Genomic DNA, 20,307 nt, shown 5'->3' with positions numbered 1-20,307 from the left:
ATTCAATTAATGTTTTCAGAAAAAAGAGTTTTAATCAATCTTATTTTGATTTGAATAAAATAATTAATTTTAATTCTATTTTAGTTTTATTAATTCTATTTTTTATTGCAATTCTATTTTTATTTGTATTCAAATAATTTCTATAAAAAGTTTTTTTTATTAATGTATTGATTAATTTTCATTATTATTTGTAAAAAATATAGCAAATATAACTATAATATTATAATTTAAAAAGCAAATAGTATTAATAAATTTTCTAAAATTTAGAAAATTATTTTTAAAAAAGTAAATAATGAAATATTGATGTATTCGTTTTGTTCGTATTGGACACGGCGGTGTCCGTCCTTTTAAAAGTACGAGTCCGCAAACGTACGGAATCCCTTCCCTCCTTCCTTCCTTCCTTCTGTTCTGTTACCGACTGGCTTAATTTTCTTTCCTCTCATTTTCCCTCAAACCAAACAGCCTGTTATTACTATTGGCCTCCTTTCCGAAAGTTTCACTTGCATACTTGCAAAAGTTTCGCTTGTAGGCTTTATAGTCACAAGGAGAATGGAGAGCCTGTTGAAGGACTTTGAAGTGGAGCACAAGAATCCCAACGAGGAAGCCTTGCGGAGATGGAGAAAGGCAGTTTCCATCGTCAAGAATCCACGGCGTAGGTTCCGTATGGTTGCTGATCTCGTCAAGCGATCTGAGGCAGAGAAGAAGAAACGGAGCATCCAGGTTTCTATTTGAGATTTTTTCCTTAGCTTAAAAATGTGCATTTTTGGAAATGTTTTTAGCTGTTACTTCTGGTTGCTAAACGTGAAAAGAAGAAGAAAATCAGTCCTTAGTACTGTTCTGTTTAGCTTATTTTCTTCCTTTTTTTTTTTAGGCTGCCAAACAGAAATATCACATGCTTCTTCCTCACATTTTGCATGCTTTTTTTTTTTAATTCATCTATGCTGGATTTGTAGGAGAACATTTATTTTTTATTAAGTTCAAGAGGTAGAATGTATATGATTCAATAAAGAATGAAATTAATTGTTAGATTGAGAATAACAATTTTTTTAATCCTTCCTTTTAAGATTACTTGATTGTTTTATGAAATATTAGTAATAAATATGAACCCATAAGGCGTTTTCATTTGTTGGTTAACCCCTCGTATCCACAGACTTCCTTTTCCCCTTCGGAAAGTTTTTCGTCGGTTTTTGTGGGCTTTATAAATGAACTGTGACACCAATAAAAAACTCCCGCCTTTTGACATTTAGCGTCAAATGATGGCAACCCATGAAGCTTCCTTGAAATTTCTCATCCTGTTGTCATATCTCAAAATACAAAAGGAAATTAATTATAGATTGTCTTAAAGCTATATTGGAATATAAGATATTTGACCAAGTGTGGCAAACTTGGTGGTAGGGGCTAAGATATAAAGATGAGCTGTTGAAGTGTTAGATCTTCTAATGGAATTATTTTGATTCTTATCCTCATATCTTTTGGTGTCTGTCCCACGTCAAATTTCTTTAGTTGATTATCTTTTGCCATTGAGGGCATCGAACCTGCTGGCCCCATTGTTTTTTAATGGGCACATTCCGCGTATTTTAACTGTTTTCTGGCAGTCATTATGTTGAAATGTTCTATCAATTTATATTATGTTTCCAAACATGAAAATTTCTATGCCCGCATCAATGATGTGAATGCGAATTGTTAGAATTTGGAAAAAAAGGTTGGTTGTCAACTTGTGTCTTGGGTTTGATAAGAGATGAATTTTGAATTTTCTTTAATATTATTTTAAAAATATTAGTACTTTTTTGAAATTTTCTTACATGAAATTTAGATGTTAGTTTGTAGTTTGATTTAACTTAATTATTAATAAGTTGAATATATATATATATATATATATATTTTTTTTTTTTTTTTGTGAAGATTGGAAGGGGAGGTGGGACTTGGGAGAGAGAGACAATTAGAAGGCCATGTGGCGACATTGAGATGATAATCTTTGCTTAAATAAATATGGATCAACTAAGGAGAGACAGGACAAAATTATGATTATACAATTTCATAGTCTTTATGCCATGCAATTGTGGCATTCTAATAGTCGGTCTTTGTCAAATTATATTTTCAAATTTTAGTTCCAAAATCCAAATACAATCAATGACAGAATTAATGGTCTGAATTCTTAAAGAAAAATGTTCTAATCCAGTCTCGTGTGATTTAGTTATTTTTAAAGTTCATCTTTTGGTAGGATCCTCTAGATGATTAGCATTTCATTTTAACAGAGATAAAATCTAATACGCAAATCAACTAGCTAGAAAATTAGGATACTAAATGATTTTCCTTTGAGCATATTGTCTTTAGAAATGAAGGAATAAATAAACAGACTGCTGGATACTTGATAACCATTTATACCATGATTTTGAGTCAATTGGTTGTATTTACAATGTTTATCAAAATATAATGCATGAAGATGTAGACACAAATATGAGATACTGCAATTCATTAACAAGAAATCAAAGTATGGGAAGTCGGTGATGGCACTTGTGAAATTTTCTAGCCTCACCCCAATGAGTGAGTGTTATTATCATATCTAACTTCTTTCCTTCTCTACTTTCCTCCCTCCTCCTTTCGCGCTCAATCAGGAAAAAATTCGAGTTGCTTTATACGTCAAAAAAGCAGCTCTGCAGTTCATTGATGGTATGATCCACAAATTTCTGTTTTCTAGAAGATCTTTGTGTCCTAAGATGTTTATTCTTATGTGTTTTTTTTCCTTCCTTGGTTTTGTATTCTGTAGCTGCCACAGCAGCTGATGCAGCAGGTGGTTTGCCAGCTGAACACAAGCTTTCAGACGAGGTCAGAGAAGCAGGCTTTGGAATTGAACCAAATGAACTTGCATCTATTGCTCATGACCATGATATTAAGGCTTTAAGAGCCAATGGTGGAGTTGAAGGGATTGCACTGCTAGTTTCTGTCTCACTGAAAGATGGCATCCATCAGAGCAGTATACCTAACAGGCAAAAGATTTATGGGTGCAACCGTTATACTGAAAAACCTCCTAGAAGTTTTTTGATGTTTGTTTGGGATGCGATGCAGGACTTAACGCTAATAATCCTTATGGTTTGTGCTGTGGTTTCTATAGGTGTAGGAATTGCTACTGAAGGATGGCCAAAGGGCATGTATGATGGTTTAGGAATCATACTCAGTGTATTCTTGGTAGTCATGGTTACTGCTATTAGCGACTATAAGCAGGCCTTGCAATTCAGGGACCTGGACAAGGAGAAAAAAAAGATTTATATCCAAGTAATAAGGGATGGGAGAACGCAAGAAGTCTCCATTTATGACTTGGTTATTGGAGATGTTGTTCAATTATCTACTGGAGACATAGTTCCAGCTGATGGGATTTACATAATAGGATATAGCTTAGTGATTGATGAGTCAAGCTTGTCAGGGGAGAGTGAACCTGTGAATATAGATAACCAAAAACCTTTTCTTCTCTCGGGAACCAAAGTGCAAGATGGTTCAGGAAAGATGCTAGTGACAGCTGTTGGTATGAAAACCGAATGGGGAAAATTGATGGAAACTCTGAATGAGGGTGGAGAAGATGAGACCCCACTACAGGTGAAGCTGAATGGTGTTGCTACAATTATCGGAAAAATTGGTGTGGCTTTTGCTGTGCTTACATTTTTGGTATTGACTGTGCGGTTTTTGGTGGAGAAAGCACTTCTCAAGGAATTCACACATTGGTCTTCACATGATGCATTCACACTTCTGGACTACTTTGCTATAGCAGTAACTATAATTGTTGTTGCTGTTCCTGAAGGATTACCGTTGGCAGTGACTTTGAGTCTTGCCTTTGCAATGAAAAAATTGATGTATGACAAGGCATTAGTCAGGCATCTTGCTGCATGTGAGACAATGGGTTCTGCTAGTTGTATTTGCACTGATAAAACAGGGACCTTAACTACTAACCACATGGTAGTTGATAAAATATGGATATGTGGAAAAGCTAAAGCTATTAACAACAATAGCAGTGAGGACATTTTGGGATCGGAAATATCTAAAAGTGTCTTGAGCATCCTTCTGCAGGTTATATTTCAAAATACAGGCTGTGAAATAAGTAAGCTCGAAGATGGACGGATGAAAATTTTGGGAACACCAACTGAAAAAGCACTATTAGAATTTGGCTTTCTTTTGGGTGGTGATTTGGATTCACATCGCAAAGCGTTTCAGATACTCAAGGTTAAGCCTTTCAATTCAGTCAGGAAAAAGATGTCTGTGCTTGTAGCTCTTCCTGAAGGGGGATTGTGGGCAACTTGCAAAGGCGCATCTGAAATTGTATTAACAATGTGTGACAAGGTTATTGATGATAGTGGAAAAGCTGCTAACCTGTCTGAAGAACAGACCAGGAATATCTCAGATGTTATAAATGGCTTTGCCTCTGAAGCTCTGAGAACCCTGTGCTTGGCTTTTAAAGATCTAGATGATAATTCTGAACAAAGCGACATCCCTGATTTTGGCTACACATTGGTAGCCATCATTGGAATCAAGGATCCATTGCGACCTGGAGTCAAGGATGCAGTTCGAATTTGTTTAGAAGCTGGAATTACTGTTCGTATGGTAACTGGCGATAATATAAATACAGCTAAAGCTATAGCCAAAGAATGTGGCATACTTACTGAGAATGGCTTGGCCATAGAAGCACCAGACTTTCGTAGGAAGACTGCTGAGGAGATGAGGGGCATCATACCATATATCCAGGTTTCTGAACAACTGCATGGAATATTTTATCACTTAGTTATGTGTGTTTCTAGATGCATAATTTTCTAAATAGCTCATCTTGGGAACAGGTGATGGCTCGATCTTCACCTGCGGACAAACACACCTTGGTAACTAATTTGAGGAATATGTTTGGAGAAGTTGTAGCAGTAACTGGAGATGGGACCAACGATGCTCCAGCTTTGCATGAGGCAGACATTGGACTTGCAATGGGGAAATCAGGAACGGAGGTTTGATTATTTGCTTGCTTCTAATTTACACTGCTGATTCTGACAATTTTAATGTTAGACCCTCTTTCTCTTATTTCACAATGTCACTTAACATTTGACCTTGCCCAGGTTGCAAGAGAGAATGCAGATGTCATTATAATGGATGACAATTTTACAACCATCGTAAATGTTGCTAAAAGGGGACGAGCTGTCTATAGAAACATTCAAAAGTTTGTGCAGTTCCAGCTAACAGTTAATGTAGTAGCTCTTGTAATCAATTTTGTCTCTGCATGCATCTCAGGTGTGCTGGTTTAGACTATTTTGTTAGTATAGACTATTATGGCTATGCCAATTATTATGCTAATATTTGCCACTGTTTTCTTTCTCATTCTTTCAGGGTCTGCTCCTTTAACTGCTGTGCAGTTGCTTTGGGTCAACATGATAATGGACACCCTTGGTGCATTGGCACTAGCAACAGAACCTCCTGTTGATGAATTGATGAAAAGGCCTCCTGTAGGCAGGGGTGAAAGCTTCATTACAAGGGCCATGTGGAGGAATATATTTGGCCAGAGTATTTATCAACTGGTTGTACTTGCCATTCTCAATTTCGATGGGAAGCGCCTATTAGGACTGAGTGGCTCAGATGCCACTAAAACTGTCAATACTTTGATATTCAACTCCTTTGTTTTTTGCCAGGTATGTGTATTTGGATCCTGCCATATTTTCTTTTATTGTTTTCTTTTATTTTGCAAGTATTATTTTTCTACTTTGGTAATTCAGAAACTATTGACGAGAGAGGCCAAGATGGGTCTTGAACAAAGTCTGAGTGCTTAACCTTCTGGCTTCTGTACTAAAAAGCAAGCATTTGACGATTGGGCTAGAAGCCCAATGAAATTTCTATGTATTATTTTTATGTTAGATTAGTTATTCAGCTACAAAATGACTCACAAAATAATATTAGGCATGTACTTATGCATGGTGTAAATAGGAAGCGGAGTCTGATGTGCAACTGCTATGCGTCCCAATTCACGCTCTATTTTCAGCTTTGCTTCACTTTATGTTCTACTATTCATTTTGAAATAGCCAGAATCGTCATCTTGTTTCCATTCCCAACTCAAACCTTGCTGGTCGCTAAAGAGCAGAAAATTTTTATTACATGTTAAAAACACTTCTTGCATTCCTGCTTCATTCATGACTCTTTGATCCAAGAATTGCTCATTATCCAAAACAAAGTAGATTGTGTTTTTCTATTTATTTGGAACTTTGAATGTTTTTTCAGATCCAAGAATCATACTTTGTGCTCTCACAATGATTGGACTGATATGTGCGTCTTGCTAAAATGAATTTCTAGTGCACTATATTCATGCATTTAGTCCAAAGTGTACAAATTCATTTTATGATGAAAACCAGCAGGCAATATGCAAATCATCTAGGGGATAAAATCATCTGGGGTATAATTTTTCGATTTGTTTATTTAACATGGTGTTTAATTTTGTTCTTGTTCCAGGTCTTCAATGAAATAAACAGCCGCGACATAGAGAAGATAAATGTATTCCAGGGCATATTCAGCAGCAAGATATTTGTAGCTGTTATTGTTTCAACAGTGACATTCCAAGTAATCATAGTGGAGTTCTTGGGAACTTTTGCAAGCACTGTGCCACTAAGCTGGCAACTATGGCTTCTCAGCGTCTTAATCGGAGCAGTTAGTGTGCCGGTCGCAGTTGTCGTCAAGTGCATACCTGTCCACAGACGCGCTGCAGAGCACCATGATGGCTATGATGCTCTATCTACTGGTCCGGAACTCACTTGAAAAAGCTGGAATCATCAAGGTTGGTATTCTAGGTTTGAAAGTTTTGAAACTACAGAAATAGTAAATGAATAGAAGTGTTTTTGAACTTTTGCCCAAGCTCATATTGCTTGCTTCTTGTGCACTAAGACAGTATTTATGTTTATATATATAAATTATTTATTTTTTCCTCATCCTTTTAGCCAAATGCCTTAAAAATCTACTAGTTTTTCGCGAATTTTCAATTTTATTAAGTGATTTAAATTTTATTCTCTCCTTATAGAATTGGTTTCAATTTTAGCAATTGACTTTGAATTGACACTAAATGATTGAAAAAACTGAATAATTAATTTTATACTATCTTTCTAATGAATTATGAATATTAACTTTTTTCTTTTATTTACAAATATACTAAGAAGTTTTTTTTTTTTTTGCTATGAATTGCCAAATCATCCATGATCTGCATATTCTAAAATCAATATATGAACTTCTGTAATGATTTCATGGTGAAAGTACCTTCTCCACATTATGTCAGTCTATTTATAAAATTAAAATTGTTGGCTAAGATTTGTCTAAATTATTTTTAACTAATATTTGGTATTAAATTTGAATTAAATTATTAATTCTGAAATCATTCTAATGATAGGGGAGAAAAGTGATAAAATTAAAAGGTTTGTGGCATAGGGAAAATTTTATGGCTTCATTTTCCCCTCCTTTTAGTTGGCAGCTTATTTGAAAGAATGGAAAAATTACTATTTACTTCTTACGAGGTAAAATTTATTAATTAATCTCTCGATTCAGAAAAATACATAAAAACATCCTTCACATTTTAAAAAATACATTAAAACATCATTTACGTTTTGAAAAATCTATTAATTAGTCACTGCGTTAATTTTACCGTTAAATATTTAATTATTTAGTACTTGTAATTTTAAAAGATTTATTAGCTAGTCTTTTAAACTTTTAAAAAAATTTACTAATTAGTCCATTCGTATTAGAGACATATTATCATATAATTATGTTGAAAATTTTGTGATCATCAAAAATTTTATGATATTTGAAGATTTTATGATAGTTAAAAATTTTATGGTTATTGAAAATTTTATCAGCGGCAAAGATTTTATTTATTTATGAGATTTTTTAGCCGTTACATATTTGATATTTAAATCTAATATTAAATTTGATCGTTATGATTTTAATATATTATCTCAAAATTTTTATAAACGCTTACAAAAATTATTTTTTTCACTATAAATTGCTTCTATTTTTGTAAAAAAATATTTCCATTTTTTTTATTTTATTATTTTTTTTATATTTTTTGCTGAATTATAAATTAAAGATAAATTTTTATTATATTAATTTTGAAAATTAAATTTTTGAAAAATTTTGAAAATTATAAAATAAAATTTTAAAAACAGTATTCACCACGACTCAATTTTATTATTTTTATCCTATTTTTTCAACGGACTAACTAATCACTTAGATTAGTTTGGATAAATTTATTTCTAAAATCATTTTTAATAGAGTACAAATTTTAAGAATTTTAGGAACATTATAAATTTGAAAATACATGTATTTTTTAGATTTAGTACAATGGATAAATTATAAAGAGCTTAAATTTATGCTATAATAAATTTAATAATAATTAAATTAAACATTTATATTTATATTAATTTTACACAATCCTCAATATAGTGTAACGTTTTTAATTAACATAATTTTTTTTATTAAAATTACTAAAAACAACATGTAACTCACCACATTACATTTAATCTCTTTTGATAAGATCATAACTTTCATCAATTAAAATTATGAAGAGTTGTGCATAAAAGAAGTCTCTTCTATCACAGGCTTAGATCCTTTCACCATGTTTCCATTAGCATTTTTAGATAAATTACTCCCTCCTTTCGTAATTTTTATTCACTATAAATATAATTTATTTTATTAATTTTTTAATTATATTTATTTTAAATAAATTATATTTTATTAAATATTAAAAAATATTTTGAAATTTTTTTAATAATAAAATAAAATTACAATAATCTATTTATATATTATTATAGTCAAATAAATAAATAATAATTTTGAGATAATTAAAAAAATTAGACAAAAATTATAAAATATAAAAATCATTATTCAAACTATTTATAATTATTTTTTTTTATCATTTAATTTTGTAATTATTTAAAATTTTATCCATTAATTTTATCTCCGCATTTCATCTCTCAAAAGAGAGAAAAAAAGAAAGAGAAATGATGAAATAAATATAAGGTGATAAAAAAAATCTAAATAATATAAAAATGACAATAATTTCAAGCATTAAATTGTAATTTTAGTTTAAAACTAACCCAAAATAAACAGAAAAAATAACCTAAATACTATAATTTTCAAAATGAAAAAAAAAATCATTATTAGTGAGAAAATCTTGAGACTAAATAGTAAATAATAAAATCTAAAAACTAAATAGTAAATTTTTCAGACACTTGGGGAGAATAAAATGGATAAACTCTAAATATTCTTCTCAAGCAAATCACAGAATCAGAATAGAAATGAATATAATAAGAGCATAAGCTTGTACATATGGTAAATACAACACAACAATGCAATTCTCTCTGTTTCCCTTCATCTGTCTCTCACCTCTGAAAGAAAGTATGATGATTCTGACTTACATAACAACTTCACTAACCTCAGTGGTAACTAAAATAAATAACTAAAAATGAAAGATCTAGCAAAACCATTCATCTAAATCTTCTCTTTGCTTCTCCATAAGCGACTACACCAGCAACAGTCATCGAGTAACCGGCGATGCCCACGAACGTTACAGGATTCCTGAAGATGAAGATTGAGATAACAACAGCAACAGCACCTTTTGCATTGCCTAACACCTGATCACAACATTCCACAAAAGATACAAAGCTAAGGCTCAAGAGGATTGAAAACTGAGCAATGCAGCAATTCCAGTTGATGACAAGAACTTGTTTCCCAAACCCAGATGGAGAAAGTAACTCTCCAAAATTATAACCAAACAGTTTTGTTTGTTAGTTGCAGGTTTCAATGGGATTGTAGTTGTGTACGAGGAACTACTTATGAGCTCTGACAAAACTTGCACAACATTTGGGGAAGACAAACATGGCACAGGCCATTTGGTTTTGTGTTCAAGGTAGAAATAACCCCAAAGCAATCATAAATCCTCCATTTGACATGATTTATTACGCAAGAAAAGAATTCAAATGAACTTTTACAAAGACATGCATGATTTCATTTTCTGAGATTGAAAATTTCGTAAGTTAAAAAAGAAATAAATTCTTCCATTCCAAATAAGAAAATTGATAGAAAAGAAATGAATTTAATTGAATTATTGTAGAATTTTTAATTCTAAACAAGGGAAATAAGAACCTTTCTTCATCTTCTTTAATTACAACCACTGAATTTGTCAACTTTATTATTGATCGATACTAGCAAATTTAGGATCAGGATTATAAATACAGCAGCTGCATAATAATTCTATTCATGAACAACACAGACGAGACATTATATGATAATTATTCAAAACATCAACTAATAAGCATTTCCATTTTCTTCAAATTCAGCTATGCATCCTGCAATCCACAAATAAATTGGGAAAAAAAGAAGAGTGAAGAGGGCGAACAATGCCAAACCTGGAGCGTTAGAGCACTTGTATGCTTAGTAACCAAGAAGTTCGACAAGTTAGCTGAGTAGGCCATTGTAGAATTAAGAATCAGCAGCAACCACATATATTTATGTTGCCTTCCAAGAGATAAAGTGACTTCTAACACATTGGGCTCCATTATAATTGCTGCAGGCAACAATACTAAAACCGCAATTGGGGACATATAGAGCAGCAAATTCATCGAGTTCAGCTTTTCTCTGCAATGCAAAAGAACTGAAGATATGAGGCATCAACCCGTTTAAGCGACAGAATATTGGAATTTTTGTAAGAATCTGCTTAAGTTGATTCTTGTAGAGATGAAAAGAAATTAAAACTTTAATATTAAATAGCATGACAGAACAAACAACTAAAACATTTACCCAATTCTTTTCATTTTTAATCCATCCCCCTCAAGTCTAAAAGGACATATCACAGAGAAAAAGGGAAAGAAGAAAATAATAAGAAGTTTGTGACGAGCTGTAGGCTGCAATTTGAGTCATATAGAGACTCATTCATAAAATTCCATCCATATAAAGCATAACTTTAATTGTACAACAAGATGATTCATAGCACTGGATGCCTCTTCCATATTTCTATAACAATGAAAAAGAAGAAATACATGGAACCAAGTTGCCACCAGACTATAGCCAACCCGCGTGAATTTACTTTCAATATTTTTTAATTCTGAAGATGCGAAACGATAAACTGTGTATTATAAAGTTCATCCATCTGCATCTGATGTGGCTTAACACGTAAGGAGCAGCACATAATTATGATAACTTAATTAAACTAAGCCTTAATCTCCAACTAGTCAATTCATCTATGACAATCCATAGGGCCACATCTACACCTCAACATTACATCTGTTTGAATTGGGGTGCAAATAATATAATCCAGCTAAGTGTGGTCTAAACCAAGGCTACACTCAGGAACATCAAATGATTATGATAAGAACAAATGGTTTTTAAATGGAAGAAAGTCCAAATCAACCCCTATATTTTTTTTATGTGAGGATCAAATAAACTCCATTTTAATTTTTTTGGCCAATTAAAGCCTCTACTTTCCTTTTAAGTTCAAGTAGGTCCTCACATAATAAATGTTATTTTTTTAACAATAAAATGATATTTTATATTATTTTATAAATATTAATAACTGGTGGTTATTCAAGAAACATTAGGAAATGGAAGAAAGCCTCCCAGTGTACTAGGTTTTTCTTTTAATTAAATTATTTTCAATTAAAATAATAAAAATTAATGTTCTATTTTTAAAAATTATTAATTTTAAAAATGGGCTTATTTGAACTTAAATGTAAAGTAGGATGGTTTACTTAGCCAAAAAGTTGAAATTGGGGTTATTTGGTCCTCACATAAAAATATAGGGGCTTATTTAGACTTTTTTCCATTTTGGGATTTTTAAATCGAAGTAGAACATACCAATAGTGAGATTCAAAGTCTGGCAAACTGTAGAAGAGCCAGTGGAAACACATGACCACATTGTGATATGGAGACATGAAAAGGTTTTCTGCCCTAATTTACCTGATTCTATTCTCAAGCCATACCAATTGTGTATAATTATACTAAATTGCTACTACACATATGAACACTTTGACCTATCAACAAAATCAATCATACCTGATATTTAAAATGGCTTTTATAATGCATGTTTTCACAAAACTCACAAGAGCTGATTGAATTAAGTTACTGTAAGTTGCAGCTTGTAGAGTATTTAACACATCATGTATACTTTCATTTTGGGTTTCACATCCTATACTTTCAGACTGAAACATCCTCATGATAATATATCCTACTATTTTAGGAGATGCTACATCTGAAAATATGCGTATCACAAAGTTATTTTGACCCCTCACTTTAACCTATGATAACTAAGTCAGCATATTAATGAAAGTGCACACCTCTACCAGAAAAAATGAAATTTATGAGAAAAATATATTTAAGTTAGAAATTTAAAATTTGAAAGACGCCATTTTAATGGTTGCTGCATTTTGTTATTGTAGGATTGTCTTCAGTTATTCTTCTTTTCTTATGTGTTAACTATTTTGTGCCCCTTCATGTGCATATCCATTTGAAACTGAGCTTTCCCTATATATTGTGTCCATACTATTTTCATTTCAAATGCCTGAAATCTTTGAACCAATGTTATCTATATTAAGAATGAATAATGTAGTTTGGCACATAAAAAATCAGGAAAAGAAAAAATGAATGACAAATAGAAATATGCCTTGGTCAATGAGTTTATATAATGCTCATGTGAAATGGGAGAATGGAGGGGGGGAGGGGCGGAGAGCGAGAGATTAAGAAAAAAGACTGGCACACATAATATAATGAGAAGACTAGGAAGAGTAGTTCTTTCTTCAATTCCCCAAAATACTAAAAAGACTTATAAATTGTTAAATTTGGGTCCGGCCTAACTCAACCCAAAAATTAGTTTAAAGAAGGAGTGCCTAAAACCATTATAAGGAAATAATATCCTATTCTAAACCAACATGGGATTCAACACACCCCTCACACTCAAGACTACACTGCAGCGTGACATATTTACGGGAGGCCTAATATCGTTGGGAAAATCTAATAGCATGTTAAATTTGGATCAAATCTAACTCACGCAAAAGTTAGCTAAGAGGAAGGAGTGCCTAAAATTCTTATAAGAGGCACATTACCCTGTTCCAAACCGACGTGAGGTTCAATATGAATAATATGACAAGGATATTTATAATATATACATGACAGGAATGCATTCATAGCAAATATCAACTTCAAGGATAAAATGCATTTACCCCTCAGAAGAAAGCAGAATGCCTTGGAGAACAGACTTAAAGGCCCTTGCAGCAGTTGCACTTATGCACATAATAAATCCATACAAGTGAAAACCTGGCTCACCCTGCCACCAACAGAAAAATTTTAAGCTTAAACCTCTGCTGGGATTAGGAGACAGCATAAATGATGTTAGAGACTAGTAAAGTTTGACCATACAACAAAAGTAGCAATATTAAAACAGACAAAAACTTAAAATACTAAAACTCAGCTAATATAATATAAAAGAATACCAAAAAAAAGGGCAGTGTTTGAGCTAATATAAAGAACTTCCTCCACTGTACAATGTATAGTTAAAAGTAAACCAAGAGATTATGACTCAATAGGGAAGAAAACTATAGGTTACAGCTATTAGACAAAATGTGAAAAAAGCATAATGTCCCTCAAATGTAGGAAGATTGCAAATTCTATAGCCTGTGTATAGCACCATACAGGCATACTAAAGATACGTGCAGCTATAAAAATTGAATCAACCATTGCTTCTCTGAAAAATAAAGCCACAACTATTCAATCATTTACTCAAAAGTGTCACCAACCATGACAAAGTTTTTCGAGGAATCACTATGCATAGTGGGAGATTAATAGTGACATTATTCTTATACAAACATAAAAATTTACAAGGTTTACGGCATCTTTGGTCTAAGTTGCAGCATGGCACGCTCAAACTGTTCATTCCACATTGCAGTGATGTCAATTAAATTGAAAGAGCCCTTTTCTGTCCATCCCAGCTCCAGTAACAGATTTAGCAACTTGACGCATTTCTTACTTGTATTTATGCTTTGGTCACTAATTTTAAACTAATTTAGGTTACATGCAACCATTACTCTGTAACCAGCTAATTGTCATCAGAAAAGAAAACCAAAGGAAAAAATACATTTAATTCAAAATCATCCAGTTAGACACCCAACTTGGGATTATATATATAATTCATCATTCTGCTATAACTCAATTATATACTCTAAAGAAAGACCAACAACATTTCGTGAATATCTAAGCTCCAAAGGGGCAATTTTCCTTTAGTCCTAGAGTCCAACAACTCTGCCTCTCTTTCTCTTCTCATCTTCTCCTTTTAATCCTTCTCTGCAACCTTCTTAAGGGGTACTACCACCGTGAATTTCTAGATCTAACTCGAGTATCGGAGGATTCTCACCAAGACATCTCCGGTGGACCTTTAACAATTTTCTCTTATTTTGCAAGTCCTTTTAAGGTTCATGAGCTGTAGGACCCCTTTTTCTGGCGAAGCTACAAAAATCTGCATCAGTTCCTTTAGGTTTGCTATTATTTTACAGCAAAACCAGCAATGATGTACTCCAAATTTACGGATAAGGACATGCTAAGAAGGAGCTTTGTCAAGATTCAACAAAATATGATATTTTTTTGCTTCTTCAGAATAGGATACTGCATATCAGCATTGTAGCAGTTAAATAGTTCAAAACTATTAACACTGTTCAGTCAGTCTACCATTTTGACCCACCATTTCATAGCTTCAAAAAGGAGGAAACTGTGAGGATTATTTTCTATTAATGATCGTTATTCTACCAAACAATATCATGCACTAGACCTGCTTGTAGCATCTGATATCTAAGATCATAGCATATGATGGTTACAAATGGCAATTAGCAAGCATCAATTCAAACAGAGACAAATGCAAACTAGATCTCAGATCCGCACTATAATCATCAAAGGGCATTGCATTTTTTAAGAAATTTGAATCTCAAACTCAAATAGCAACCCAGAAAGTTCGGATCAAATTCAAAAATAATAACAATAATCAACATAAAAATCTAGAAAAATAAAATGAGAGGGAGGGAGGAAGTGAAGCACACCCCACTGGCAATGACAACGCCCGCAACAACAGGCACAAGAGCAGCATACGTAACCCAAGCCTCCCTCTTGAAGGTCATCAAGTAGGCAAAAACGGCAGTGAAAAACGGTGTCGTAGCACCAACGGCCTGATTAAAGGAAACGGGCAAATACCTGAGCGAAATATTGCCACCGACAACAGACCCACAAAAGACAACACTCAAAGTTGCAATCTTGAATAACTGATGCCTAGATTTGACAGGCTGAAGAGGAACCATCTTGAAGAAAACAATGGATAGATAACTGAGAATGGCACAAGCAGACATGTGGCACATGGTGAGGAAGATTGGGAACCTGAAGCCATAGTTGGAGAGTAAGTACTTGTTGAGAAGCAAAACACCAATGTTTGAGGAGTACCAAAGGACAATAAGGGAAGAAATGAAAAGGGCTTGTTTCTTTGAGGAAGAAGATGATGACATTGTAGATGGAATTGAAGTAGGTGATGAAGATCTCATCTGAGCTTCATCAATGGAAAATTTTTGGGATGTTTTTCGGTTTTTTCTGTTTGTAAAGGTTTGTAAAAATTTGGAGGAATGTACGTGGGTGGGTGGAGAGAAAGAGAAAGATGTAATTTTATGCGGTGCTGAAGTTTTGTCACTAACTGCAATTTGGTGTCAAGTTGCCTTTGAAATTTTTAAGTCCAAATCTATTACATGGAATCTCATGTTATATTCAGCTTTCTTTTCTCTTTTTCTCTCAAAAAATATATCCTTTTTTTTTTAAATGAAGACAAAATTTTTTTTCCCAATTGCATTAATAAGGCTCAAAAGAGTAAATACAAGTAAAATGTTAGATAGACAGCAAAATTAATCACTCCAGCTAAAACCTCAAAGAGCCTCACTTCCATTAATTCGTAAACCCTACTAGTGCCACCATCTAACCCAAAGCTCTAGCAAACCGCTACCTCTAGAATGGAGAAATTCGCTGCACAAGAGCCTTTTTGGAGTTCTTGCATAAATTCTAAGAAGCTCACAGATTTACAAAACTAGACTGCAAGATTTTGAAAACTCTAAACCAAACCAGGGAGTAGCTTCGGGAGGCGGTGGAGTAATTTTCGTTAGTGTCTCACTCTATTTTAGCCTTAGAGAAGCCAATTGTAGAAGAGGATGATCGTCAACTCTCCGGAAGAATCCTTCACTAAGTAGAACACCTTGAGTCCATACCTAAGCCCTTATATGCAACAAATCCTTGGCATAAACCCTCTTCCATGAAATACCAAGATCTGAAAATACAACAACAAAGACAGTAACTGAAAGAAACAAAACATTATTTGATCAGCCAAGGTGAGAGAGACCGTGGCAGCTGGAATTGAACATGTTGAATCCAATTTGGGATAGGATCTTCCTTGAGCTAGTTTTTTAGTGAATTAAAGTCTGCTTTAAATTTAACAAAATACCTTTCAACATCTCTAGAAAAAGAAAAACAAGAAATAGTAAAATATTTTGATGTAAATTTGAGGGCTAGCTAGATTTAAATTGTTAAGTTGTTAATGATTTTTTTTTTATAAAATTAATTATAATTTAAGGTCAATTATTTATTCTGTATAATTTAAAAAATTAATAAATTAACTTTACCATGAAATCATGGTTATTGTATAATTTAATTAAAAAAATAATCTGTTGCACATAAATTATATATAAAAAAAATTGTGAAATAGAAACTAAAGTCCTTCTTCAACTCTATACACCATTTTTTACATTATTTTGATGCTTTACATTAAAATAGTGTAATATTATCTCCAACATTATACATCATTTTTAACACCAAAAAAATATTTTATTTATATTTTTCTTTTTCTTTAATATTATATTATTTATTTTACTTTAATTTTATTTATATATTTCACTCAAAAAATTCATATAATTTTATATATTCACTCTAAATATTTATAATATTATTTATAATTGTGAATATATTAATTTAAATTAAATTTCAATCATTATAAAAATATAAAATAAATTTAAAATATGATAAATTATGAGAATGAAAAAAAAATTTAATTGAAAATATATATAAAATTTAAATTATATTATAAATTAAAAAAATAAAAAAAATATAAAATTTAAATTATATTATAAATTAAAAAAAATGAAGCTGCTATATTTGGCGTGACTGTAGCGCCGCGTCAAAATTCTGTGGATTTTGACGCTGCATTTCAGGACCATTTTCAACGCCAAAATAGAATTTGGCGCAGTGTTAGAGATGGCCTAAAATTTTGATCACTAATTGAAATTAAAAAAACTTAATTATATTAAGGACTATTTTGTTATTTTTTAAAGTTAAAATAATTAAATAGCTAATAAACCATAATGATTAAACAACTGACAAATTACAATGATTAAATATAATATTTTTTTAAATACGGAGATTAATATGACAGAGTTTATTTGATCGGGAGTAATTCAATTAAAAAATTTAAATTTTTTGTGAAAATTATTTATATTTGTTTGATATTTTTTTATTTTTTTTTATAAATATCTTTTTTTGTTTATTAAGTTGGATATACATTATTGGTTTTTCTTTTAGAAAAGCGATGCTTGTCGATTGAGAGAATTTCTTCGGCTACCTATTTATTTTTATTTTTTTCATGCTTTATTTTTTTTTCATGCTTTATTTATTAAGTTTTTGCTTTTTTTATTACCTCAAATTAAAGTTTTTTAAAGATAATAATTTTTAATATATATTATATTTTGATCGAAAAATATATTTTATTTATTTTTAATAAGTATATATAAATTATTTTTTAAACACTTCAAAATTTTATTAAAAATTATTTAAATTTTAACTAAATAAAATGATCTATTTAACTTTTTAAATTATTAAAAATAATAAAAAAATTAAAGTTTATCATCGTTAAATCTCCATAAAAAATAATAAAATCTTAATAAATATCATAATAATCATTTAAATTTTTAAATAAATAATTTAATTTATAAATAATTTATATTAATTTATATCGATATAAATGAATAGAATAATTTTATAAAATTTATAAAATAAATAAAGTAATTATTTAAAAGTTCTAAAAAAATTTAAATTTAACAAACAATAAATTAAATTAAAAGATCTTTTACATTAATCAAAACTTTAAATGATTTCATTTTTTTTATTTCTTATTAATTAAAAAATTAAACTTTTAACATTAGAAATTTTTTTATAGATTTTGAACATGTCATGAAAATAATGTAATATGATATATATAATAGAAATAAGAAAAATAATAAATTACATTAAAATTTTAAATATAATTTTTTATATAGATATGGGATTTAAATAATATTGTAAATTAATTAAAAAAATATTTTATAATTTTTTTAGTTTTGAATCAATTTTAGTAATTCTTATATTTTTATAGTTTTTATAGTTAAGTTTTATTAAGAAAAATATTAATTAATTTCTTATAAATTATTTTTCAATATATTTTTATGGTTTATATTTTTTTTATATGTAATATTATTTATAATTATAATAATATTTATATATTTAATAACTTATAATGAGATATTAATATTAAAATTGGTATTTAATTAAAGAAAAATAAAAGATAATTTGAATTTTTTAAAATGAATTTTTTTTAATATATTATAGTAATTTTAAATTCAAATATTTATAAATATTTATGATATTTTATTTATTTTATAAAATTATTATTTTGTTCATTAATAATATAAATATAAATAAGTATATTTATGATAGCGGTTGTCGAAACCGTAAAAAATAAACCTACTAAACAATCAACGATTAACTTGTAGATAGTGGCAATAGGGTCGAACCACTGTGATTTGACACTACGGATTTTCCTAATAATGACTTGGACAAGTAAATAACAAGAAATTAAAAGAGGGGGGTTTTGTTTTAATGATTAAAACTAAATAGCAAGAGAAAGCAATAATTTAAATAGATGAGCATTTCAATAGGAGAAGAATTCTAGTTGAAGAATGGATCTATTTCAGTTTGTTTAGAATTGATTATTGATCTTTTCGATACTCTTATTTATTTCAATAAGTTAGTTTAGGATGTGGAAGACGCTTCTCACAATCCAAATTCCTCTTTAGTTTTAATTTGATTAGGAAACGTTCGTTAATCAAACTCTAGTTAACAAGTTGCCAAGGAACGTCCTTGGGGCTTTAGTATCGAACGACTTAGAGAAACCCAACTCTAACCTTGCCAACCGCGTGATTAAGTTTAAATTATGCAACTGATTATACTTGTGTTTAAACAATCTAAGCAATTACGGACCTAAATTATTCAAACAATATATTACTCAAGCAATTAAAAGCAACATGCCTTAATTGATTCTAAAAGCAAAACAATAATTATAGAAAGATCAAGTTGCATAAATATTGAAAGCAAATAAGAGTTTAATAATGGAGTTTTAAATCTCCCGATTCATCGCAAATCTGAATTTCCCCAATTTTCAACTAGAAAATGTGGAATTTAGCCACTCATGATGGACAAAATCACAAAAGAAAGAAGGAAGGAAGATGGAGAGGCTGCTGCAGACTTGCTGCTGTGATTCTGCAGTGGAGAGAAGATATCTTTGCTGGTTTGGGCTGCCTCATTTTATAGGTGAGAAATCCCAATCCAATTAGGTTTTGGAATCCTAAATTGGATTGGTCCTTGTCTTTGATCTCTTCTTTAATTGTGAATAAATCTTCTTCTTGAGGAGGTCTATCTTGAGAGTGACTCTTTGAGATGCCCCAGGATTGATCTTAAAGTGTTTGAGAGGGGTTAGGACTTCTTTATTTTAAATCTTGAATTTCTGCACTTTTCCGCTTCTGCTGTATTTTCTGTTGTCAGTGTGATTGGGGCAGTGATTTGGGCAGATCACTTGCCCCAATCGCTTTTCCGTGAGTCAGTCCAGTTTTTAGCTTCCTATCTCTGCGAGTGATTTGGGCAGATCGCTTGCCCAAATCACTTCTGTCTGTTGCCTCCAGGTTTCTGTTTCAGCTTGATCTGGGCAGTATTTTGGCCAAATCACTTTGACCCAAATCACTTTTCTAATTTTTTCTTCACTTTTTCTCCAACTTTCTATTTTCTTCTTTTTCTACAAAAATATAACAAAAACATAAATTAAGCTAGAAAATGTATAATTAAACAGTAATAAATATACTAAAACTGTGGTTAAATTATGCTTCATCAATTTATAAACTAAATACTAAAATTAAAAAAATTAAATTTATTTATTTAATAAGGATT

General features: G+C 31.0%; 2 protein-coding genes across 4 annotated transcripts; one reads left to right on the top strand and one right to left on the bottom strand.

Annotated features, from left to right (window-relative positions):
• Positions 1-357: 357 nt before the first annotated feature.
• On the top strand, positions 358-6,938 carry LOC110621167 (calcium-transporting ATPase 4, plasma membrane-type). 3 transcript variants are annotated; one of them, XM_043959310.1, is made up of 8 exons: positions 746-1,702; positions 2,616-2,670; positions 2,768-3,002; positions 3,113-4,731; positions 4,821-4,979; positions 5,088-5,259; positions 5,356-5,654; positions 6,466-6,938. In XM_043959310.1, the coding sequence occupies exons 3-8, from the start codon at positions 2,957-2,959 to the stop codon at positions 6,766-6,768; spliced, it is 2,598 nt and encodes an 865-aa protein (XP_043815245.1). In that variant the 5' UTR covers positions 746-1,702; positions 2,616-2,670; positions 2,768-2,956; the 3' UTR covers positions 6,769-6,938. The 3 variants fall into 3 exon arrangements, with proteins under 3 accessions (XP_021620987.1, XP_021620989.1, XP_043815245.1); XM_021765295.2 differs by lacking the exon at positions 746-1,702 and adding an exon at positions 358-720 and having other exon boundaries at positions 2,768-4,731; XM_021765297.2 differs by lacking the exons at positions 746-1,702; positions 2,616-2,670 and adding an exon at positions 585-720.
• Positions 6,939-9,279: 2,341 nt separating this feature from the next.
• Positions 9,280-16,525, bottom strand: LOC110619979 (UDP-URONIC ACID TRANSPORTER 1). Its single transcript, XM_021763508.2, has 4 exons — positions 15,072-16,525; positions 13,209-13,312; positions 10,404-10,632; positions 9,280-9,629 (listed from the first exon to the last, which is right to left on the bottom strand). Exons 1-4 carry the CDS (start codon positions 15,561-15,563, stop codon positions 9,483-9,485), a joined length of 972 nt encoding a protein of 323 aa, XP_021619200.1. The 5' UTR covers positions 15,564-16,525; the 3' UTR covers positions 9,280-9,482.
• Between the last annotated feature and the right edge of the window lie 3,782 nt (positions 16,526-20,307).

This window comes from Manihot esculenta, chromosome 8 (genome assembly GCF_001659605.2).
Source record: "Manihot esculenta cultivar AM560-2 chromosome 8, M.esculenta_v8, whole genome shotgun sequence".
In the NCBI taxonomy this organism is placed as follows: Eukaryota; Viridiplantae; Streptophyta; class Magnoliopsida; order Malpighiales; family Euphorbiaceae; genus Manihot; species Manihot esculenta.
This window is presented reverse-complemented; position numbering and strand designations above follow the sequence as displayed.

What these genes read in the sequence shown, in the direction of transcription:
- LOC110621167 (XM_021765295.2), top strand. Translation starts at nt 550, where the DNA reads ATGGAGAGCCTGTTGAAGGACTTTGAAGTGGAGCACAAGAATCCCAAC. An exon ending in TGTCTCTGCATGCATCTCAG is followed by an intron (nt 5,260 to 5,355) that starts GTGTGCTGGTTT and finishes TCATTCTTTCAG; the next exon opens with GGTCTGCTCCTTTAACTGCT. An exon ending in ACTCCTTTGTTTTTTGCCAG is followed by an intron (nt 5,655 to 6,465) that starts GTATGTGTATTT and finishes TTCTTGTTCCAG; the next exon opens with GTCTTCAATGAAATAAACAG.
- LOC110619979 (XM_021763508.2), bottom strand. Translation starts at nt 15,563, where the DNA reads ATGAGATCTTCATCACCTACTTCAATTCCATCTACAATGTCATCATCT. An exon ending in GCGTTGTCATTGCCAGTGGG is followed by an intron (nt 13,313 to 15,071) that starts GTGTGCTTCACT and finishes TGTTGGTGGCAG; the next exon opens with GGTGAGCCAGGTTTTCACTT. An exon ending in CAAGTGCTCTAACGCTCCAG is followed by an intron (nt 9,630 to 10,403) that starts GTTTGGCATTGT and finishes TGTTGTGATCAG; the next exon opens with GTGTTAGGCAATGCAAAAGG.